The sequence below is a fragment of the Cibotium barometz genome, chromosome 5 (assembly GCF_041138505.1).
Source record: "Cibotium barometz isolate CiBa-2024 chromosome 5, ASM4113850v1, whole genome shotgun sequence".
NCBI classification, from domain to species: Eukaryota; Viridiplantae; Streptophyta; class Polypodiopsida; order Cyatheales; family Cibotiaceae; genus Cibotium; species Cibotium barometz.
In genome coordinates, this window is record NC_141050.1 from 50,105,625 (window position 1) to 50,130,231 (window position 24,607).

The 24,607-nt window shown below is 46.6% G+C and overlaps 1 protein-coding gene and 1 pseudogene across 1 annotated transcript in view; both read right to left on the reverse strand.

The window, feature by feature from the left end:
• The window catches only part of ATMIN7 (HOPM interactor 7), a 70,697-nt gene that overhangs the window by 2,278 nt on the left and 43,812 nt on the right, over positions 1-24,607 (reverse strand). Inside the window, exons 25-32 of the mRNA XM_086798520.1 lie at positions 15,706-16,068; positions 15,356-15,522; positions 14,976-15,262; positions 14,679-14,818; positions 14,471-14,590; positions 10,588-10,724; positions 10,180-10,504; positions 8,577-8,672 (exon numbers count right to left, since the gene is read on the reverse strand). Of these exons, the coding sequence (XP_086654646.1) occupies positions 8,577-8,672; positions 10,180-10,504; positions 10,588-10,724; positions 14,471-14,590; positions 14,679-14,818; positions 14,976-15,262; positions 15,356-15,522; positions 15,706-16,068 (1,635 nt within the window). The remainder of the gene's footprint in view (positions 1-8,576; positions 8,673-10,179; positions 10,505-10,587; positions 10,725-14,470; positions 14,591-14,678; positions 14,819-14,975; positions 15,263-15,355; positions 15,523-15,705; positions 16,069-24,607) is intronic.
• LOC147638605 (uncharacterized) lies at positions 2,620-4,667 on the reverse strand (annotated as a pseudogene).

A 24,607-nucleotide genomic window follows, 5' to 3' on the forward strand; every position in this document is an offset into this window, starting at 1 on the left:
TTTTACATGTATCCAAATATGCCTATTGTCATCATCATTGTACATGTAGCTAGTTGTCTATGTTTTTCTTTTCCATGATCAAGTTACATCATGGAACTATTGTAACACTTTCTTTTGTCTCAAAGACCCTTTGGATCTTACAAGACATTTAATCTCTCTCTCTCTCTCTCTCTCTCTCTCTCTCTCTCTCTCTCTCTCTCCACACATTCTCGAGTGCCCGATTCCCGCCAAACCCCACTCTGGTGTGACTCTAGACCAGGCCACGGCACTACAGTGAGCCCAACATCCCCGACTCCTACAGGCTAATGCTCGATATCCTTGATTGCCCCCTCCCCCTACCGGGGGGCTAGCTCTATAGGTTGTATGATGATGATGGTCACATCTGGCTCGGATTTGACATTCCCAGCTCATAGCTCTCGTGTTCTCTTTTCTTTTGTACCATGATGAGATTACATGGACACTAGTGTGTAACTTTTGCTCTCATAGACCCACTGGGTCTTTTGAAGATGTTTAATATGGCTCTCTCTCTCTCTCTTAGAGACCATGCCACGGGAGAAGGGGAGCCGAATGCACATAAGCGCTTAAGGATGGGCATGGAGCAGCTCATGGCTGCAAATGACAAACTGAGGGAAGCACTCCATACTTCTGAAACAGACTCGGTGGAGGTAGTGAAGAGACAAACCCCCACAAAGCATTATACATTACACAAACCCCCACAAAGCATTATACACGACCCTAGAGGAGGAAAATCGCAGGAAAGCACGGTCCCTTCATGTGCCAGTACATGGGATACAAGTGGGAACTTCCCCTAAGGCAGATGCCTTGGCACTCTACAAAATGTTGGGTGTACGGCACCCCTGCCCCCTTCACAGGATACATGGAGAGCAGAGAAGGACATGACACAAGAACCGCCCCTTATCATCACCTTCCCCGATGTCACTAGTAGACAGGCCTTCTTGGATAGGCAGGCTGCCCTCAAGGGAACACGAGTTCACATAGGGGATGATCTCACCCCGGCTCAAGTGGCACACGGACGGGACTGATGGTGACAATTCATGAAGCCCGCAAAGTGGGCAAGTGGGCAGTGTACAGAGATGATTAGATCATTATCACTGAGGGTTGCTCCAAATAGGGGCACGGGGTTTATGAGGCCAAACACCTGAGGTTAGCAATATGGAACTGCAATGGCACCCTGCATTCAGGAGGTGTGAGCGAGACTCTCATAACCAAGGATATCATTTTCTATACAGAGACTCAACACATCACAGCTTTGAAAGGGGTTTTACCATACATAGCCAGTTCGAGTGGGAGTCACCTTTTCGAAGGCGAGACCCACATATCAAGGAGTATGTGGTTTGGGAGGGGAAGCTATCTATCAAGCCCTCAAGCTAATAGACCCTACAATTAAGTATAAACAAAAAGGAAAACACACATAGACTCAAGCATCTAGCTCAACGCCCAACCATAGAGCCATTCAGGCTCACCCCTAAGCACAAGAGGATAGTAGCATCCGAGACATGGCTCCACATGCAAAGTCCCTGGCGTCCCATACCACCAACACACACCCATCCGGGATGTAAACACAAAGTAGTCTCAAGCCCTCGGGTTTAGGCCCAAGGAGCTCCATCTCAAACTAACTCAAGTCACTTACATAGGCCTCGAGCCAAATATAGCACATGTCTCATAAAAGCTACTAATCCCCACTTAAGATGCCTAACCCCTAGGCTATGGTTAACCTAACCTGAAGGTATTAACCCGGGTTAGCCTTGGGACGTAACCTAACCTAAAGGTCTTAACCTGGGTTAGCCTTGGGATGTAACATACTTCCCCCCTTGAGAACCATTGATGTCTCTTCAACAAAGAATCCAGGGAAGCAACTCTTCATTGCCTACCATGTAGCCTCGTCCTCAAACCGTCTTTTGCAATTAATCAAGTACTCAAAGTAAGATGGTATGCAGGGACCATCTAGTACATTGATCCAAAATGTACTCAGGTTCCATAGAAATATACCTAGTTATGTCCTCCACGTCAGGGATCTCCTTCATTGTCACAACCTCATCACCTTCACCAAAGACGTTCTTTCAAACGATTGGATGTGAAACACATGGTGAATCTCGATTCCACGAGGTAGTGCTAACCGGTAAGCAACATCACTAATCTTTTGTAAGGACCACAAAATCGAGAAGGTAACTATTAATGCTTGCCAGTCCTCATCATCTTAGAGTCCTTTGGGACTTTAGGATACACGCTTATTCCCTCTTGTAAAATTTTCAGGGTTCGTCATTGGTTAGCATAATACTAAGCACATAGTTGTCACGGTACGAAAATACGATACCGTACGGTACGATACCATACGGGAATATTCGGTACGATATGAAATTTTGAAATACGGTACGATAAAATACGGTTTTTTAAATTCAAGAACACCTACAAACATAGACATTTTCAATTTGGAAGGGTAGAGTCTAGAGAAGTTGTTTCAAACCAAAATATCATTAAAAACAACTAAACAAGTTTGAAGTGACAAACAAAAGTACATAAAGTATAGAGGTGCGATGTGATCATGCACGCTAGGCGCGAGTACAAAAAGAGAGGCTAGAGCCAAGGCCCAAGGAGAGACTAGACAAAGGCATCACTATCAGAGCTCTCGCTGAAATCATCCTCATGAGAAGAGGACACATCAGTGACCTCGCCGAAGTCGCCATCGCTAAGAAGGTTGCCCTCAGCATCGAACTCGGGCTCTCTAAGCTCATGTGAGAAGCCAAAGGGAGCATCCTCATCTGCAAGAGCGAGTGTGGAGCTACCCGATCCACGCCGCACATAGGTATGCACTATGTCCCTGGGAGCAACACGAACCGTGCATCCACGGCTTCCTACTTGCACTCCTCTGCCACTACCTCCACGCCCACGACGAGTGCGAGTAGGTCGTCGATCAAACGACTCGAGCTCTCGATAGATCTCTGCATAGATCCTCTCCTCCTCCTCATCCTACACTTTGTTTACACTCTGAAGAGTGCCCCCTGTGAGCTTGAATGCATCCACATTCACCTACATTGTACAATGATCAAGTGACAAGCAATGTATTAGAATTTGGTTCCAAATTTCAATAAACATTGAAGTTTGAAATCTGAATGCTTATAACTTATAACTTAGAAGTTGTAACTTATACCTGTCTCGCCGATTCCATCTTTTACATTGCGCGCAGCATGCGCAAGTTAGCGCGGCAATACACTAGCCGCTCTAACTGTTGCGTGCTCAAGCGATTACGTAACTTCGTGTGTACAAGTGAGTAGGAACTCCAGTTCCTCTCACATGCACCTGAAGAGCAATCCTGAGCTAGGATTCTCAAAGCCACCTTTTGGAGGCTTGAGAGCGCATACCCAAATGTCTCCCACCAAAAGAGGGGCTTCACAAGGGATTCCCTCTTCCAACAGGTAGTAGATGCAAACGCGGCTCCTCCCCTTTGGTCATTGTAGCTTATGAGCTCCTCAAGGAACTTCCCATGGCGATCCTCCAGCAATGCTTTGGGCAAGTAAGCATCTCGGGCTTCAAGTAGCTCCACGTTGGTGAAGAGGGCGGGTGATTTGTAAGCCGGATGCAATAAAGCGGCAAGACCATGGATAGGTCTTCGCATCCACTTCCATCTCTTCTCCACAATGGCCAACATACCATCGCGCTTCTCCTCGTCGATGGAAGGAGAAACGCGTAACTCTGCTATGGCCTCTGTCATGAAGTGAACAAGAAGGCCCATGGTGGCTCCCTCCATGTCGGTCATCCGCAATACCCTATAGAAGGGCGTGACCGCAATGACAATAGTGCGGACCGACTGCCAAAACTCCTCCTTTAGGCAAAGCCGTTGCATGGCTTTGGCCTCCGCCGATTCTCGCTCATCCCACTCATTCCACATTGTGGAGACCACTGTTTGGCGAAGGGAGGATTTCACATCGTGGAGGCGCTCCAAGAGGAGCCACATGTAGGCGAAGCATGTAGATGAAGGCTTCTTCAATTCCAACTTGCTATGTTCGCGGAACATGGCAAGCACCTTCACCTTTGTGGTGAAGAAGGTAACAATAGAGATAGCTTCGGTCATTACTTCCTTCATCCACACTAACTTGCCCATATCCTCCATGAGCAAGTCAATGCAATGGGAGGCACAAGGTGTCCATACTATGGAGGGATAGTCCTTCTCGAGCAACTTCCCCATCCGACGGCAATTTGAAGCATTGTCGGTGATGACTTGCACCACGTTCTTCGATCCAACCTACATGTCACAATGCACATGAATGGATGCAATGAGCGTATGCGGTATGAGACTTGAGTCATGACTCATGATATAGCCACATATGATCATATCACATATACTAAAGCCTAAACTTTAAAGACTTTAGTGCAATTTGAAAGTTGAAACTTACCTCCATGATGGCTTGCTTGATATGGCGATATATGAATGCACCCGATGTTTTCCTCCCCGCCTTTCCGGAATCCACGCCCCGCACAAAGTATGTGCCAAGAGGGCAAGAGACAAGTATATTGATGATGCCTCTCTTCTTCCGGTCACTCCATCCGTCGGAGAGGACGCTACACCCATACTTGGACCATGCCACCCGCACCGGATTCAGAGATCTATCGATTCTTTCCCTCTCGTCCACAAGCCTCTTCGTGCGCATGTCATGATAGGAGACGCCGGTCCATCCTTCACATGGGCCCACATTTGCAATGGCTTTCACCATCGACTTCCATTGATCTACCTTGAGCACATGGAATGAGAGATTGCACTCAATAATGGTGCGTGCAATCTCTATATCCGCTACCCGTTGCCATTCTCGGAGATGTGATAGAGAAGAAGAGAACCCCCCGGTGGCTTGGGCTAGAGTGGCTTGCCTCATGGGAGACTCAAGCCTTTGTCTCTTTGAGGAGGCGGAGGCGGCACCGATGGAGGCGGCGGGGGAGGATGTATCACAAGGCGGGGAAATGACCTCATCATCCGCCCTTGAGCTTCTACCACTATCATAGTGAGCACCCAATCCACCCTTGATCTTGTTGAAGATCTCATCGGATATAGCAAGGGGGGCTTCCTTGCATGGCGCAACTTGCCCCCCCACCTTTCCAACATGTTGGAGAAGCCTAGTAACTCCACTTGTGTATTGTTTGCCACAATACTTACAAGTCCACCTATATGACTTGGACTTTCCATCGGCTTTCTCTACATGGATAGCATGCACATTGAAGGCTTCATTCTTCTCCCTTGTCATTGTAATAGAGAGAGAGAAGTTAGAAGATTCAAGAGATGGATAGGCTTGAGAGAGAGAGAGAGAGAGAGAGGCTTGAGAAAATGAGAGAGTGAGGCTTGAGTCTTGACTCTTGAGAGAGAGAGAGCCTAAAGGCTTGAGAGAGAGAGAGGCTTGAGAGAGGGCCTATGGGGGAGAGAGTGGCTTGAAAGTTGAGAGTTGAGAGAGAGAGAGAGAGAGAGAGAGAGAGAGAGAGAAAGAAAGAAAGAAAGAAAGAAAGATTTTATTAACGTCTTCCAAAAGACCGAACTCGGCCTATGAGACAAATCGGAGTACCTGTATGGGGTATCCTCTGTCACCCCAACAAAATGAAAAAGTACTGAATAAAAAAGCTGAATCTGGGTGTGCAGGGGATGGAGCTCTATTACTAGGAGAATGCAAAGCTATATGCATGGAGTATACAATCATGATATGCAACCTAGCTAGCTCCATCCTGTACCATACTGGGGGTATAAAATGGTATACATCAGTGAAGGGGGTGTCCACAGCTCCCTGAAGAACATGCCTGGGTGTGCTCTGAAGCGAGCCACTCGCTCTGCACCCTCTCTGTGAAACTGAGCTCTGATCTCTGTCATCTCTCTCTGGTATAGGCGTGGTGTCCGAAAGCCAGGTGTCCTCTGTCTCCTGCGGGCTCTAAGTGTCTCTGCTCTCTGGAGAGTAATTCCCTACCGTGTAGGGGCTGGGAGGGGCATGGATCTCTGAAAAAATGTAGTAATCTGTGTCTGTCGCCCCCCCTCTGGAGCTGTCTGAGCCTGTAATAATGTCTCTCTGTGGCGCTGTATGTCTAGAATGTATCTCCCCAGTATGCGCTGGTCTGCTGTCTCAAAGATCTGGCGTAGGGAATGTGGCTCTCTGAATAAAATGGGATATCTCTCTCTGATGGCTGTATATGCTCTGCATCTGCATACATAATGCTCCTCACTCTCCACCTCCTCTCTGCACAATCTGCATACCCTCTCCTCTCGGGGGATCCATGCTGCTCTGCCAGTCTCAATCTCCAATCGGTGTGATGAAACTCTGAGCTGACCAATAGCCACTCGGGAGCCGTGTGGTAAAAAGCCCTCCATGTATCTAGGCCTCTCTATAAATCCATCATCAGTGATACTCATGAAGTGATCTCTGTAGTATAGCATCTTCGGTGGAAGAGGCTGTGTAGGCGATATCCATGTCTCTCGTGTATAGAGCTGCCATAGATCCTGTCTCAATACTATGTTCCTCTCACTATGAGAGAGACGGATATGTGGTGCATCCCTGTCATACTGGAATGGTGGTAGATGATCCATGTCTAGGCCATGCTGTGAGAACCAATGTGTGACCTGTGCAAGAGAGGGGAGCTTGATGGTCACTTGAGCAAGACTCAAGAGAGGGGGGGGCTTGATGGTCACGACTCACTTGAGTATTGAGAGGCTAGAGCTTTGAGAGAAGCTTAGGGGGTGGGCATTTTATAAGGGCATGTAGCATGTCCAATGGGCCAAGCAAACACATGGGCCACAAAGCAGGCCCAAAACGGCCAGCAAACGGCTACAAAACGGCTGCAACAACGGGCATAAACGGCTACAAAACTGCGCAGTCGACGGCGGCGCAACGGCTAAAAACGGGCAGAATCTGCATATCGTACCGTACGGTATCGTACCGTACGAATTGTACGTATGAACTGGTTCGTACGCGTACGAGAAACAACCATGACTAAGCACAATCCTGAGCACTCGTTATGCTTTCCCTTACAACCTTCAACATATCCTACATATCTTGCAAAAAATCCATTGTTGATTGGAACTCTCTCTCTCTCTCTCTCTCTCTCTCTCTCTCTCTCTCTCTGCAGAGCCTTCTTTAGGCTAACCCCATGCTTGATATCCTTGAGGGCCCCCTCCCCCTACCAGGGGGTTAGCTCCATAGGTTGTACAATAATGATGTTCCCACTTTGTATCATATGGCTCGGATTTGACATTCCACGCTCATAGCTCTAGTCTTTGTTTTCTTTTGTACCATGATGAGATTACATGGATACTATTGTATCACTTTTGGTCTCCTAGACCCACTGGGCCTTTTGAAGACGTTTAATATAACTCTCTCTCTCTCTCTCTCTCTCTCTCTCTCTCTCTCTCTCCTCTTTGGCCGTCTATGGTAATGGGTTTTTGAAAGAGCTTTTATCCTCAAAAATTCAAAAGCACTTGAGCTTTTGTTTTTGGAGTTATCTTTTTGAAAAGCAAGCCCTACCATACACAAACATGAATGGGCTAAAAACCACTAGCTGCATGCGTACTACTGTTATAAGCAAACGCAATCTACAGCAGATAACTTTCCCACTCAAACTGTCTCTTGGACACATACGCCCTCAGCATAGCCTCCGTAATCTCATTTGTTCTCACCGTCTAACCATCCGCCTCGGGATCATCCGAAGATGACATGCTCAAGCGTGTTTTCCACTTTGGAAACACTCATTGCCAGAATTATGCAGCGAATTTGGGATCCTACCTTCAACTATTTAAAACAGCCAATGCCAGTATGCCATTCAACTAGGTTCTCATCATTTGAGATATGAGACATGCAAGGTATGCTGCATAGGGGTGCAGGAGACTAAGCAGCATCCTTTTTGAAACGCCCAGGGTTGTGCTACTGTCTGTGCAGGCTTCCCTGACATCCATACATTTCTTTTACAAAAAGGAAAGACTATTGCCATTAGTGTAACGTCTGCAGGAGGCAAAAATAGCGAATAAGACTTAGGTACAATGAGATGCATAGAGCATCCCTTTTTGAAACGCCCAGGGTTGTGCTACTGTCTGTGCAGGCTTCCCTGACATCCATACATTTCTTTTACAAAAAGGAAAGACTATTGCCATTAGTGTAACGTCTGCAGGAGGCAAAAATAGCGAATAAGACTTAGGTACAATGAGATGCATAGAGCATCCCTAAATGCTATCACACCAGAGATGTACACGATGACGAAATAGACAGGTCTTTGTAACAAAAAGCAGATGCCAAACTGTTAATATGAAGTACTCTGTGTCTTTGCAAAGACTGCAGATTTACAAAAGCGGATGAGAACCTCAGCCCTTGAGGGATGAGATGGTGAGCTCTCCATTGTCCAAGCAACATGTCCATGATCCTCCTCTGGACTCTCTCTATCTTTTGTGTGAGGTGTGTGGCACATGTGTGAACCCATGTGCACGTCTGCACAAGCACACGCGCACACAGAGAGCATATGCAAAAGTGCGCTCATGATCCCTCTTAAAACGACATTCTTAAACAGGAAAGAAACAGATAGCATATTGTTTAGAAGTCAATCACCTGTTCACTGCAAATAAGTTTTGTGAAGAAAGGGTAAAATTGTCCGAGATATTTTGTGAACACATTGGCTTCCATTTTTGACATTCCATTCAAAACCTGTACATTTCCAACAAAAGAGTTGACATAAGAAAAACACTGGAAGTATTGAATAGATTGGCTTCCATTCTTGACATTGCATCCAAAACCTGTACAATCGAGGAATTTATAAGCCTAATGAGATTTTCCTACATGCTTAAAGGCATGTTTTTTTTCTAAGAGATGAAACTCTCAGAGAGCTGCCTTTGAATGGCACCGTGGTGCACAATCAACCACAAAGAGAGTGTGAACTTGAAGGACCGCCACTCTCCCATGTCCTACTGCAACCTAGCCAGTCGTTTAATTCCCATAGCCAGAGTTTCCATGAAGGAGATAACAAGCAGCCCTCTTGTCCTAGCGAGAAGACCAATTGAGTGGTCTCATAAGCTGCTGGCGCATGGAGGACTGTGTCTAGACTCTAGGAGGAAATCTCACCACCTATAGAGGGGGCAATATGGAGGTCAATGGCTCTGGCATATTTGGAAGGCAAGATGCATACCTTTTATACTTAGTTGATATGCATCATCTGGGCAAATATAATACATACTTTTTTGGCCACTTGGACATGTAACCAGGGTCCTTCACAATCTGCACAAGTTAGGCACACTACCTTTCTTAAGAAATGGGACCATGGGATGTTCTTCTCTTCCACTCTCAAAAGACTCTCTCTTGGAACCATCAAATCCCAGACTGATTTCGCACACCTTTCCTTCAAGGATGATCATTGACTGGCCTTTGGCTGGCTGTGGTTTTGTATTGTTATGTTCATATTTAACCTTGAGGAGAGGGAGGGGAGAAGAGGGGAGTCTTGGGGCATCATTGGCCTCTGCACACAGAGATCTCCAAGCCTGGCATGCAGATCGATATGACCACAGATAGAAATCATATCATCCAAATGGTGTGTAGCACATATATGCACATCATGCATGGGCTGTAATCATGGCCAGGCACAAGAGAGTACTCACAGGGACAGAGTATTGTTAACAATGTCTGATCCAAAAAATTTGTGTGCCACAAATTGTCTTGTTTCCCATTGACCCTCTCTCATCAGAGTCTGAATATCAGCCCGTCATCGTTTTGTTTTGGTTCCAGTTCCCATACTTCCACTCTTTACCACCATTGTCTTATAAAAGCCCTTGTGGTTCTTTATGTAAATGCCTAAATTGTTTAGGCATACAAAACACTACTCGTAACTCATGAGGATAAAGAAAACTTGTGCACACCACATTAACAATGTCCCTAACATTTACAGCGTGCAGAAAAAAATGCATATCTTGTTCTCTACATCCCTAGCTCTATTATGAAAAACTCTATTTTAGATGCAATTTTTTATCAATTTTTTGTGTTGTTATACTGCAGAGAAAACATAACCTAGAGCTTGGCAACAGAGAGTTTGCAGAAACCACAAGAGGAACCCCAAAATAAAAAACCATACTTAAACAGGGCAGAAAACTCTATGGCAACAGGTTCAACAAGCAGAAAGTGTAAGGATTTTTCCTCATAAATTCTAGACTCTCAGGAAATTTACCTTCACAACAACAGGAGATCGTAAGGTAGCAGCAAAAAAAGCCTCAGCCTCCAGCACATCACCAATGCCAGGCTGTGAGATGGACGCTTCCTTAAGGATGTGTGCACAAAATGAAACCAATCTCTGCTCTGCAGCTTCTCTAACTTGCCACTCTTCCCCTCTAGAAACATCTCCAGAAACATCCAATTCTTCACTATGAGAAAGAGACCCATTGCTTACGGCATTGTGCTGAGAGAGAGGTTCACACTCTGTGATTGTTCTGTTCAGAATTGTCAAATAGATCCTTGTCCCTTCAATCTCCTGTCTCAGGAGGTTAGGTGGAGGCCTAAACACAGAAATACATCCACATAAATAGTTTGCCACTGCCTTATGTGTGTCTTATGTTTTCACTCACATCACAATTTGTACCTGTCACCAGCAAATTGCTGAATGCGTATTTGCAAATTTTTGTAGCTGTTGTATGAGGCCGCAAAGTCCACCATAGACAACAGAACATCCATAATGAGAATTTTGTGAGTAGGATGCAGACGTGTCCAATGATTTTTCTGTAGCCAGGGAAATCAGCAATTAAATATGGACCAACAGGTCTTTCTTACTTGAAGCAAGGACAGATCAACCAATCTTCAAAGACAACAAGCCTGCCAATCTAAGCAGGATCACGAGGTACACTAGCCACTTAGAGCTAAGAAAGATAATAAAAAAAGGTACACACAAAATAAATAAGTATGATTAAAACTCTATAATGAACTAACACTAGTCTTATAGAAAAAAAAAGTCACTTTTGTGGCTTTTAACACTAGTTTGGTACTGTTAAGTGGCTATCTTCGAAACGTTTTTCCAAATTATCTTTGATGAATTTATGCCTCTCGTCTTTCTTTATTCCTCTCAAGACATACATTTCATGCAATCAGGATCTTATCTGGTGGGATGAAGGCCCATCGTTCAGGCTTCAAGGTGAAGCAGGTAGAGAGGAAGAACACATAGCTAGAGAGGCAACTGAGGAGGTGAGGATGCTCTACAGAGTGTTCTAAATTAGAGTACAACTAGTGTAATCGTGATTACAACACATCTTTATTGCAGCACCTAGACAACTAGCTCCCTCTAATCCCTTGCTTGAGTGTTTCTCAACAATGTATCAGTCCCTTGGGAGAACCACTTGGGCGGCCAAGTGGTGACAAAGCGTTGCAATGTTTCCATGATATCACTCATCCTAGATAGTACAAAAATGAAATGAAATGAATGTAAAAGGGTAACAGTTGGGTGCAATGATAGAGCTAAGTGATAGATGAGGTAATGTATAGAGCTCCTTAGGGTGCACCTTCCATGGTAGTGGTCCATGTAAAACATTGGCCATGGGGCGATCAAGCAGAGCTGCCAACCAACCGCCTAGGTCCGTCAAGTTGGATGGTGAGTGGAAGTAGTCCAGTGCCACTCTAGGATGTCGGATGATAAGTAGAAGTAGCCTAGTGCTGCTGAAGGATGTCCTGGATTTGGATCTGTAGACCACATGTCTACCATGGGGGTGGGGGGCGCTTGGCGTGCCATAGTCTTGTTGCTCGTTCCCATGTGACTCCTCTGGTCTTTCTCAACGGGATGGCTCTGGTAGGTGCATCAGTGATGATGTCCCCTCCATCGTCGAAGAAGCTAGTGATAGTCGCCTGTCAGGAAACGGGTGGTGCCCGAGGCCTGGGGTCTCTGGGAGGATCCTCCAGTGTCTGCCCATCTCAAGTAGAAACATACCAATGCATCTCTGGTCTGGGAAGTCCATAATCCTAGAGAGTAGACCAAAGCCCTCTCGGAAGAGGCAATGGAATCTCCCCCGAATCTCATGGCATCGCTCATTTGTCTCCACCTCTATGTGCTCCTGCTCCTTTGTTATTAACGTCTACGAGATCCCAAAGGTCTATGAGACCAAACGTGATACAATGGTACCATCGATATATTAAGCCATGGAAAACTGAAAGAAAAAACATCTAACACTCTTGTATGTACATGTAATCATCAGATGATCCTGTGTAGAGTGAGATATGTCGTGCTCAACTAATGACGATACTTAAGTGATGGCAAACCAGAACTAGAAGAAGTTTCTAGATACAGAACACGGTTAAATACAACCTAGAGGAGGGCTGTTGGGGGCGAGGATCTCTAAGTAGTGACTCTTTGTGTCGGCTGAGCTCTAGTGGGAAGAGTCCAAGGCACCTCTAATCTAGGACTCCATGATCCAGGATAAGGGTCCAAAGCCCTCTCTAAATAGACAATGAAATCTCCCTTTGATGTCATCGTAGACTTGGCACTTGCAAACATAGTGCTCCTCCGGCTCAACCCCCGTCTAACAGAGTCACGTGTCTTGTCCTCTTTGGGTATCCGTTCATCTCTACCGGTCTCTATCCTCACTCTATGGTATGATACCCTCAATCTATGGTATCCGCTCTGCTCTACAGCATTGAGATAACTTGGTCTCTGTATGAAACCATCCATTGTGAATCTCAAGGAATGATCTCTATAGTACTGCATCTTGGTAGGCAATGGGCCTACCGGTGTGATTCATGTGTTATGCGTGTACAGCCCCAATAGATCGTATCGGATCACCCGGTTCGTGTTCTCATGTGTAAGCCTAATGTATGGGGAATCCAGATCATACTGAAATCGAGGGAGGTCCATCTCTAATCCATGTGCCTGAAACCAGGTGAGTACAGTGCCATACCAAGATGAATGCTCTCCTCCAGCCGCTATCTGTTGTGATGATTGTAGTGCAAGTTGGGGGAGTCGAAGTGGATCCATCTCCCTCACCCTCTGTATATAAGTGACTGTCTAAAACAGGGCCTTAATCAACATAGGAGCCACAACAAACTCTGCCTGGATGATCTGGTGGGGAACAAATGGCTTGTTGCGTATCATCCGTGATAGCATCATGATCTGAGGACACTCTATGCACTGCCAATCTGTCGCCCAAAAGGGAGATGCATACATAAGTGCCGCGGGGGGCGGGGGAGAGAGAAGAAAGAAAGATATATTAACGTCCATTGGACGCCTCAAAGGCGTATGGGACAAAACAGGTATATCAATTCCATACACTCCACTTCGGGTTGTGCACATAGGCACTAAAATGTGCTCATAGGCACCAAGAGGTGCTACATTCCACTTCAGGTTGTACACATAGGCACTAAAATGTGCTCATAGGCACCAACTCAAAAAATGAACTAAGCAAGCTTACTGTTGTAGAACTACGGTCGTCAAGGAGGCCGTGGAGTACCGAACTCCTCAATGATAGCTCGCCCTCCACAGTAGACAGCCCATTTCCTTGCTTCTCTAGCAGCTTTGACTTTATCTAATTCTCTCCTCTTTTCTTTCAATTGTGTGGGTGTGAGCTCATCTATAATCCACTTCTTTGTACCTTTGAGAGATTTGGATTGTTTCAGGACTTCTATCTTTTCTTGTTTGTTAAAATACTTCGTAAAGGCATGTTTGCCTTTTGCTTCTGCTTCCCAATATTCACGAACGGGAGAGAGAAAAAGAAAGAAAGAAAGAAAGATATATTAAGTGTCTACTAAAGACCCAATGGGCCTATGAGATCAAATGGAATGAAAATAGAAACAAAACATAAACATAGCTATCTCACCGGGGTGATACAAAACTATCCATGAAAACTAGGAACATAGAAACATGAGAGCAGCATCAGCCCCCAGGAGATGGTATACCACTCTCCAAAATATCAAGCATGGGGCTAATGAGTATGGCTGAGAGGTCTCCCTCAGCTATGTCACGTGGAAAGGTAGCTCAATGGCAGTGGAGCATGTCCTGGATCTCGAGCTGATGAGAGGATCGTGGCCGACAGCCGCGGGGCGTCGAGCACGCTGGAGTGCGGAGGCTCAGTCCGGGGTAACTCCTCTCAGGCGAGGTGTGTCCGTAGAAACTGGAGGTGATCCACTACATCGGTGTCCTCCACCTCCTGGGTCTGGAAGAAACTGGTGATGGATGGCTGGCGAGGGAGGGGGCGGGGTGGCTGGGGCTGAAACTCTTCCCTATGTCTGCAGAGCTCATGCAGGAAGAGGCCTAGGCAACGCTGGTTCAAGACGTCAATGATCCTGGAGAGTGGACCAAATCCTTCACGAAATAGACAGTGAAACCTCCTGCATATCTCATAGTATTAATGTCCACAAAAGACCAAAGGGTTTATGAGACCAAACGTGTTACAATGTGTCGATGAAGTGACAAAATCATGGAAAAAAATATGATTTTTTTTAAAAAAAACTACTAGAGCTGAGAGAAGAACTTAAAGACTACAATGTACCTGAAGACTGTCAACAGCACCAAGGAACAAGAGTTGTGTTATGCATTTACTCCGTACACTTGTCGGGAAAACCGATCCCTCTTCTCTTGATGGGAGATCCTGATATCCATCATCATCATTCTGTACAATTGCCACATGATTTAGTTTCCTGATCAGTATTAATGCCTCAAATTCTGAAAGCTAGAATGACCTACAAAACCCCAACAACCTGTTCAGAGGAAGAAGGAGCTGGACTATCAGCAGTCTGCCCCCTCCCTTTAAATGTTAAGTTCTTCATCAAAATTGTATCCATAAGTGTCCGTCCAAGTGTCTGATTCCTAAAAAATCCTCCAGTGGAATCCTTGATATCTAAAAGAAGAGGAGAAGAAAAGATATTATGATTTCAAAAAACTCACTGAAGAAAACTGTTTTCGATCCAAAATATATAAAGATTAATCTTCAAGGGTTACAGATTAGATAAAGACTAAAGCAGCAGTGGAAGATAAGAAATAGTCTAATAGCATACCTTCTTCACTGGATGTCTGTTTCTCTTGCATCTCTGGGTCCAAACCCTTTGCCTGCTTTGCAGCATTCCCATTTGCAAAGCTATCACGTGTCCCATCAGAAAGATACGAATTCTCATGATTATCAAGACCTTCCTCATCAGATACTCCCTGACCTAAGGTACGCTCTGAAGGTGTCTGACCACCTCCTAAGCTGTACACAGAAGTTTTCCTAGAGTAGCCAAGGCTATAATTTGCATTATTGGCAGAACTGAGAAGCTCCACTGGCTGGGTCGTATAGCAGGCATCTCTGCAATCAGACATAATATGGTAAAAGCAACAAAGAAGTGTACTAGGAAAAGCATTTTACAAAGAACAGATGCATAAGTACTTTTCACTTCACCTTAAGCAATCAAGAATAGTAGCCCAATCTTTCTTATCAAATTGGTGACCTCCTACTTTCATAAGGTGTGTGAGCGCATTTATGGATATGTAAGCCACTGTTTGATCTGGCCGTGTTGCACAGTCAAGCAACAAGCTCAGAAGGGAAGGCAACATGAAAGAAACCTCCTGGAAACAAAAACACAGAAACTGGGCTTATGATTTTAAAAGAGTCGTGCACATCTTAAAACACTCCTTATATAACCAATCGAACCCCAAAAAGAACGGGAATATTGACAGCATATCCACATTTTGCAAACAAATATGTTACCCAAACTGTGTAAATCATTAAGCATGTGCATCTTTACGTGCCTTGTAGAAGGTACTGAAAAGGTTGCAAAGCAGCTGAAGAGAATGTATACATGTCTCACGCAGCCAGGCATCAGCTGAAGCTGACTTCTGTGCATCATTTTCGACATTTCTGACACAATCAAAAATTGGGAAAAGCACATCACGAAATACATTCTCCCAAAATGAGGGTGAAAATTTATGGCCCCTCTCTTGTAGGAGATCAAACAGGACCTCCAATGCGCAATTCCTGACTTCAGTTCGAGGGTCTGATGTCAATTCTGATAGGCCCACCAGCATAGGAAACCAGTAATGCTCTGCAACATCCAAACCTTCCCCAGAAATGTCAATTTCAACTGGCTTAGAGGCTCCGCCTGGAATAAGACCCTGATCAATCATAACATGTGAGCTCTCTCTCTCTCTCTCTCTCTCTCTCTCTCTCTCTCACACGCGAGCACAGTTCCCGACATCGGGCGGTTTCACTTGCTTTCCACATAGGCATGGTGCTAGTACAGTGGACTATGTTATGGCTCAGCCCAGTCTCATTCCCTCTTTTCAGGATTTTATGGTAGGCACTAGGCCGGTTGGAATAGCAGTGGATCATGCTATCTTGTCCTTCACTCTTACATTTCAGTTCAGCACCGCTCCATTGGGACAGGTCTCCACACACACTCGTTATACCTTTACGAGGGAGACTGACACCGTGTACACGGATGAGATATACAGACGCTTATGTGCCGAGGAGCCAGGACGGCCATTAGATGAGCTCACTCAGATATTGATAGATACGCTTCATGCTGCAGCATCAGAGGCATATCCCCATAGTCAGCCTACACGGAGACGATTTGGGAACATGCCCAGAACAGTTGGTATGATGAGGAGTGCAGAGAGATGAGGATCAGATTACAGAGAGAGGTGCTCATGGGTGTTACCACTCACAGACAGTCACGGATTACCTTCCGGCACCTAGTGCGACGGAAGAAGAGGGCTTATCTTGCTCAGTTAGAGAGGGATTTGTATCAGTTATTTATGAGTCAGGACTCAGGCGAGGCATGGAGACTATTCCATGAGCATTCACCATCACCAGCCATTACCTCCACAGAGATTTGGGGTGAGTATGCAGCATCCCTGTACACAGCAGCAGGCCAGCCGCCCCTGCCAGACCCATCGGAGCCATGCCCAGAGACATGTGCTTTCTTTACTGCTGAGATGGTAAGGAAAGCTATTGACAGGATGAGGACTGGGAGAGCATATGATCATGATGGTTTGGTAGCAGAGCACTTTATTCATGCCAGAGATATGCTTGCAGAGCTTATTGCTATGATGTTTAACCGAGCCATGTGTGAGGGTTTTCCTGAGACTTGGAATATGTCCACGATTGTGCCTATCTTCAAGTCAGGGGATCCCATGCTTCCTGGGAATTATCGTACCATCATGATTGGTCACACATTGGCTAGATTATATGCATCTATTCTTGAGCAGGAGTTGAGTAGATGGGCAGAGAGAGAGGGCATACGTGCATCAAGGCAGGCCCCTAGGGTTCAGGAGAGGTTTCTCCACTCTTGACCATATCTTGACACTCAGAGCTATTATTGAGGAGGGCAGATTATATGGCAGGAGGATTTATTGTTGCTTTGTGGATTTCCGCAAAGCTTTTGACACAGTACCGAGAGCCAGACTGATGCGCAGACTACAGGAGATGGGAGTGCCCACAGAGCTGATTTGGGGAATCATGGCTTTATACAGGACAGTTGTGGGACACGTACGTACTACTCAGGGTATATTTGAGATGGTTCACTCCACTATTGGGGTGAAACAGGGCTGCCCCCTTTCTCCCACCTTATTTGGGATGTACGTGGAAGAGGTTTCAGACTATGTAGAGCGAGAGGGTGACAGAGGAGCACAGCTAGCAGGGACATGGATTCCACTGTTATTGTATGCTGATGATATTGTGCTGATCTCAGATTCTCCAGAGGGGATGCAGCGTCATTTGGATGCATTGCACACCTTTGCACAGGACAGTGGATTGTTTGTTAACCTTGGTAAAACCAAGGTGATGGTGTTTAACACCACAGCACAGTGGGTTAGGAGGTCAGTACCCACCTTTACATATGGTCAGGAGACAGTGGAGTATACAGATGCATATACTTACCTTGGTGTGGTTTTCAGTGGCCCACTATTTTCCTTGAGGAGAGCAGCGGAGACCAGATTGACCAGAGCTTATGCAGCATTGGGGAGACTAGAGAGGATGTGTTCGCAGGTTCAGTTTCAGGAACCTCGAACAAAGCTCTGGCTCTTTGACACTTTGGTCACTTCAGCCATGCTGTATGGAGTGGAGATATGGGGACCCTCAGTAGATCACCACAGCCGAGCTGGTAGCACTGATGGATGGAGACATATGGAGAGGCCCTTGGTTTCTATGATTTCCCGGATGATTAGGGCCAAGGCCTCCGCACCACATGATATTATCCGTGCAAAGATGGCTGCTCCCCCATTGGTAGTAGAGGCACTCACTCGATCAGTCTCCTTTATACATAGCACTTGGGATCTCCCTAGAGACAGATATGCTCGCTTAGCCCTGGAGTCTTCACGATAGCTGGCATCACAGGGAGACGGATCATGTTGGTATGCACAGATGACAGCTTGGTTCCAGTTGCATGGCTTTAGTATGGAAAGGCTACCTCCATTTCAGTACTCCCTGGATGCACCCTCCCTCTCTCTCACACGGGCAGAGATTACCAGACTTATCAGGCAGGACTTGATTCAACTGGACACTAGGAGGACATGGGTACAGCCGACACAAGAGCTTGGTACGAAGATGGCTTTCTATAGAGATCATCTTCTCCAGCTCACACAGGATGGGTTTGTGATTAGACCCAACTACATGGATACTCATCTTTCTCATGGGATACGGTGTGCTATTGGTCAGATGCGCACATCCTCACACCAGCTAGAGATTGAGACTGGCAGATTCAGAGGAGTACCAGCTGAGGCCAGGATTTGTCAGCTATGCCAGATGGAGCCAGAGACAGAGTTACATTACATATGTCACTGTCCAGTATATTATGAGATACGAGGCCGTTTTCACTGCCTGTTTAGAGAGGGTTTCGGACCACTTTCTAGAGTCATGAGATACCAGGATCAGAGATGCCTCAGATTATACTTGCTGGAGCTTCGTAGACATAGAGAGGGTCTCTTGAGAGGGAGGAGATCAGAGAGGGAGAGACATCTACAGAGGCAAATTACAAACTTCTTTCGACCAGAGATTGAGCAGTCAGGCCAGCAAGCATTGCAGCTAGCCCCAGAGTATAGCCGCACTAGAGGTACACTGATTGATCGGGCCATAGAGCTGGGGCGGTCCAGGCGCCCCAAGATGAGAGGCCCATCTCGACACCGGCGGAGACTACAACAGAGGATCAGGACCATACTAGCACGGCATGGGAGACGTCCAATCAGAGTACTCACCATGGAGGACATTGAGGATATCCGCCATCGACCGATGAGAGACTTCTTTGGACAGTGATGTGTATGATGCTTACCTTTGTTGCTGGAGTTTTCCTCCCAGATGTTATCCATTAGGAGCTCCTAGTACCGTACTTTTCCTCATAGTTATTTCAGTTTCAGTCTCCGTGCCCAGAGAGCACTAGGGACCATCACACAGAGACAGGCGAGCCGACAGATGAGGCTCCTCACACGCCGTAAGAGGCGTGCATATGAGGAGTTCTTCCGGACCAAGAGGTGGAGGACACTGATATAGTGGATCTTGTGGACCCTCCACAAGCTACTCCGGACTTACCTCGCCCAAGAGGAGTTACCTCGGACCGAGCCTCCGCACTCCAGCGTGCCCGCCAACGCCCCCAGCCGTCGGCAACGATCACCTCATCAGCTCCAGATCCAGAACATGCTCCACCGCCATCGAGCTACCTTTCCACATGACGTAGTTGAGGGAGACCTCTCGGCCATACTCATTAGCCCCATGCTTGATATTTTAGAGAGTGGTATACCATGTACTCGAAGCTGATGTTGTCTCATGTTTCTATGTTCTTAGTATTCCATGATGAGTTTCCATGGACAGTTTTGTATCACCCCAGTGAGATAGCTATGTTCATGTTTTCTTTCTGTTTTATTTTCCGAGCCTCCGCACTCCAGTGTGCCCGCCGACGCCCCCGATCACCTCATCAGCTCCAGATCCAGAACATGCTCCACCGCCATCAAGCTACCTTTCCACATGACGTAGTTGAGGGAGACCTCTCGGCCATACTCATTAGCCCCATGCTTGATATTTTAGAGAGTGGTATACCATGTACTCGAAGCTGATGTTGTCTCATGTTTCTATGTTCTTAGTATTCCATGATGAGTTTCCATGGACAGTTTTGTATCACCCCAGTGAGATAGCTATGTTCATGTTTTCTTTCTGTTTTATTTTCAATTCCATGATGAGATATGCCATGGACATTATTGTATCACTTTGGTCTCATTATTCATAGGCCCATTGGGTCTTTAGTAGACGCTTAAACTAACTCACTCTCTCTCTCTCTCTAGTGCTGCTCTGTGCGCTGCACTGCCTTGCACCTGTGCGCTCTCTGTCTGCCTTGCTCATGGCATGAAGCTGCGCAGCCCCCCCCCCCCTTCTCTGTTCGCGCTACATGCTGGTGGCCCTTTGCCGCGCTGCGCCCCTGCTGCTTCCCCTCTGCCTCCCGCTTTCCCACCCGCAAGGCAGCAACCAGAGGGAAATAGCACAATGAACCTACAGGAGCTGGAGGCATACATCAAGACAGTGGAGGACAACACCAAGAAATTACTGGGCGAACAAAAGAAGGTGCTGGGACAGGGTTCTGAACCAACATGAAAAACAGTTGGAAGGCCTCCGCAAGGAGATACAGGGAAAGAACAACAGGATTGGAGAACTGACAGCCCAAGTGAACCACCAGGAAGAGGTGATTCACATGTTGAAAGAGACCCAGCTGCAACAAACAGGAATGCCAAAAGCTGCCCCAATGATGGGGGAACTCCGAGCAGAAATGGAAGCCCTAAAGGCTACGGTCAAGGACCATACAGTGGAGGAAGGGGAACTGAATATTCAGGAGGGTTTAAGGACTGGCTTGGAGCAGTTGAAAGCTGCGAGTGATAAGCTGCAGACCACTAAGAAAGCCCGTCACATCCAGATTGAGCTTCACATATAGAGGGGATCCTGTGGAGATTGTCTCATCCTATGTCTACCTTGGTGTCACTTTCAGTGGCCCACGCTTTACCATGCTTCCCATGCCAGAGTGACGCGGGGATATGCAGCCTTGAGCTTACTAGAGCGGCAGTGCTTCCAAGCACATTTCCAGGAGCCCAGGACGAAAGGCTGGCTTTTTGACACCCTTGTAAAACCAACCTTGATGTATGGAGCAGCTTTTTGGGGGCTAGATTTATCTGATGAGGATTGGCAGCGAGTTGAGAGGCCCCGGGTCATGATGTTCTCCCGTATGATCCGCAGCAAACCATCAATTCCACACCAGATTATCCAGGCAGAGTTTGTTGCAGCCCCGATGGTAGTGGAGGCACTCTTCCAGACAGTCACATACCTCCATCGCATCAGCCACATGGATCCCCACAGGTACCCGAGGCTTGCCCTAGAGTCCTCCAGACAGCTAGCACTTGAGGCGCATTCTAGAGTATGGTATGCACTAGTTTCCACTTGGTTCTCTATATATGGGATCTGCATGGACCGCCTACCCCCTCTTCAGTACACTTTGGACTCCCCTTTTTTCCGGCTGTCTCACGAGGATAGCAACCGGGTTATCCGGTCAAATCTTCTTAGCCTCTACACACACAGCACATGGATCACACCCCTGGAGCTCCCCACGAAGATGCACTTTTACAGAGACCACTTCCTCACTCTCACTGAGGATGGATTCATCCAGCAGCCGGGCTACTTGAGTGTTCACATGTCCCATGCCATGCGGATTGCGATTGGCCAGATACGGGTTTCTTCCCACCGCCTCAGAGTGGAGACAGGTAGAGCTGAGCGCATCTTCAGAGCCGGGAAGCTCGTACGGTCACCCAAAGAGGAGAGGATCTGCCGACTATGCCACAGAGAGGTTGAGATGGAGGAGCATTACATATGCCGCTGCCCAGTATATACTGAGATCCGCGGGAGGTTTCATTGTCTATTTCGTGAGGGATTCGGTCCACTCTCCAAGATCATTGACTTCCAGGACCAGCGTTGCCTGGGTCTCTTCCTGCTTGAGCTCCGCAGACACAGGGACACCTTAAGACACAAGCCCCAACCACCCCGCCTCCTCCCTCGACAACCAACCATCACCAGTTTCTTCTGGACCTAGGAGGTGGAGGAGTGGATCTTGTGGACCCTCCACGAGCTGCTCCGGACCTACCTCGCCGGAGAGGAGTTACCTCGGACCGAGCCTCTACACTCCAACGTGCCCGACGCCCTCAACCCCCCGTCGGCCACAATCACCTCATCAGCTCCAGATCCAAGACATGCTCCACCACCGTCGAGCTACCTTTCCACGTGACATAACTGAGGGAGACCTCTCAGCCATTCTCGTCAGCCCCATGCTTGACATTTTGGAGAGTGGTATACCATCTACTCGGAGCTGAGGTTGCTCCCATGTTTTTATGTTCTCAGTATTCCATGACGAGTTTCCATGGACAGTTTTGTATCACCCCAGTGAGATAGCTATATTTATCCATTCCATGATGAGATATGCCATGGAAATTATTGTATCACTTTGGTCTCATAGGCCCATTGGGTCTTTAGTAGACGGTTAATATATCTTTCTTTCTTTCTTTCTCTCTCTCTGGCCACCATCCACAGCTCCCGCCCCTGCTCACATCTCTATAGTCGCCCACGGGTGTCGCGACCCTAGACTAACGGTTGAACCATCAACCAGATGTTGGAAAACGTGAGGCTATGGAGGATCAAAAATAATTAACCTCATAGTTAAGTGATTAAGAGAACTAGAAGACTTGATAAATGATGTAATTAACAATGAATTAACTGGAGAAAAATGACAGAATAATCATCTTGCATTAGAATTGATCCGAGTACATCCTTTTATAGCTCTCATGGAGCTCTCAAATCACAAGCTATGTGCACCCTTGTGCCATCCACGTGGTAATAAATGCTTATGCTACATGTGCCTCCATGCTCTTTCCATGTGCTATCTTTTTGACCATTGACTTCACCTTGTACAAGTGACCATTCAAATCAACCTAGGTCCTAGGACCCTTAGTCTTTGTTCTTCCTTTCTAATGTGCATGCTCTCCCCCTTGCTCTACACTTGTTGCATCCTCACACATTACTATTTCAACACTCCACCTCAATGTGATGAGGACAACCAAGGGTGAGAAGTCATGCTCCTATGCTCGTCATGCTCTTTAATGCCTTCAGTAGCTTTCAATTGCTGGGTTTATTGTCTTGTTCTTCGCTTCAGACTTCGAGGCTTTGAGCTTGGTCTTCTTGTTTACGAATCACTCAGTGGCTATGTTCCTAGCTTTTCTTGAGAGCTCTTTCTTTGCTCTTACATACACACACTTGTTCCACGCATGCTCATTTGGCCGTGTTACATCATACATCCTTTTCTAACTCATGGTCGAGGCTCTGCCCACTCAGATTCACTGCATTTACAAAGATCATAAATTTTTGGTGAAAATATTTATTGATGATGTTGTAGATAGCCAAGTTTTTACCAATGAGATTTGATGATGAAGACTTTCTCGAAGACTTTGTTGCCAATGTTGGTGATGACTCCCTTGATAAAGCCGACATCACATGAAAGCACTTGGAAATGATAAGCACATATGAACTACCCCTTGTTGAAGACTCTTTACACCAGTTTTTTTTTTCAAGTGCAAAGGGTTTCAACCCTTAGGATTTGCAAAAGAAACTTTTTTTTCTTCGCAATGATGGCCACCTCCTGTTGGGGAGCTCACAATACTAGTCTTGAAACAGCTTCTTCTCACGGCGATAAACGACACTACCTGCAGCCAAGCACTATTGCTATTGCTACCACAGGTACCCTCCAGCATTCTTTGTCATGCTGTGTGACAATGACAGGCAGCCGGACAAATTCGCAGACCAGCGCTTTCTGGGTGCATTCACCACCCATGTAGAGAAAGCATTAGACTGCTCTCGTTCTGTCTGTTGAACGGCCTAGAGGAGGCAGCTGCCTGTTGCGCGGCGGTCCTCCTTTCGCTGTGCCCTCTCCACAATGTTGCTCTGCTGAAGTGCTGCTGCTCAACAAGTGCGCCTGTGCGCCTGCACTTACGCCTTCCTACTCTTCCTCTCCCTGCCCTCCTTGGTCACTACAAGCTTCTTGCCCACCTTGATGGCTTGTTTGATGTGCAGACAGTTGGATATTGCTTACAAGTTTGCTACTGCTAGTAGACAGGAAACTTCACACGGGTGTGTATTGTGCTAGGACTGCAAAAGACAAACTGCCAGATCTGTAAAAGGCAATGCTTCTTAGACTTGCTACAACTGTGTTGATGCACACCTTGGGACCCAAACGATGGAGGTTACCTCCACTTCTCTAGAGGAGATCTCAAACTCTGAGGCTAATTGACTAGCTGCCAATGGGGCCATTGATTTTTACGCATAACAATTGTGCGCTACTGCACAGGCTGCCTGAGAGACTGTTGCCAGTAGTTGCTGATCTGTCTTCTTTGCTACTATGATATCTTTATGATGCAAATCGTTGTACATGGAGATACAGCGTTGATCAGCACGCTGAGATGTTGCTTGTGGATGTGCCGACTTAAGGAGTATGTTTCCCACACGAGGAGCGCAGCAACTATATACTTTCTCTCTCTTTTCTACCTGTGCCGAGTGAATGTGGTCAGAAATGCTATAGCACTGCTGCTGGTTCACCCCACAGCTTCTTTATCTTCTTTTCTTATCTTTTGTCTTGAAATAGTA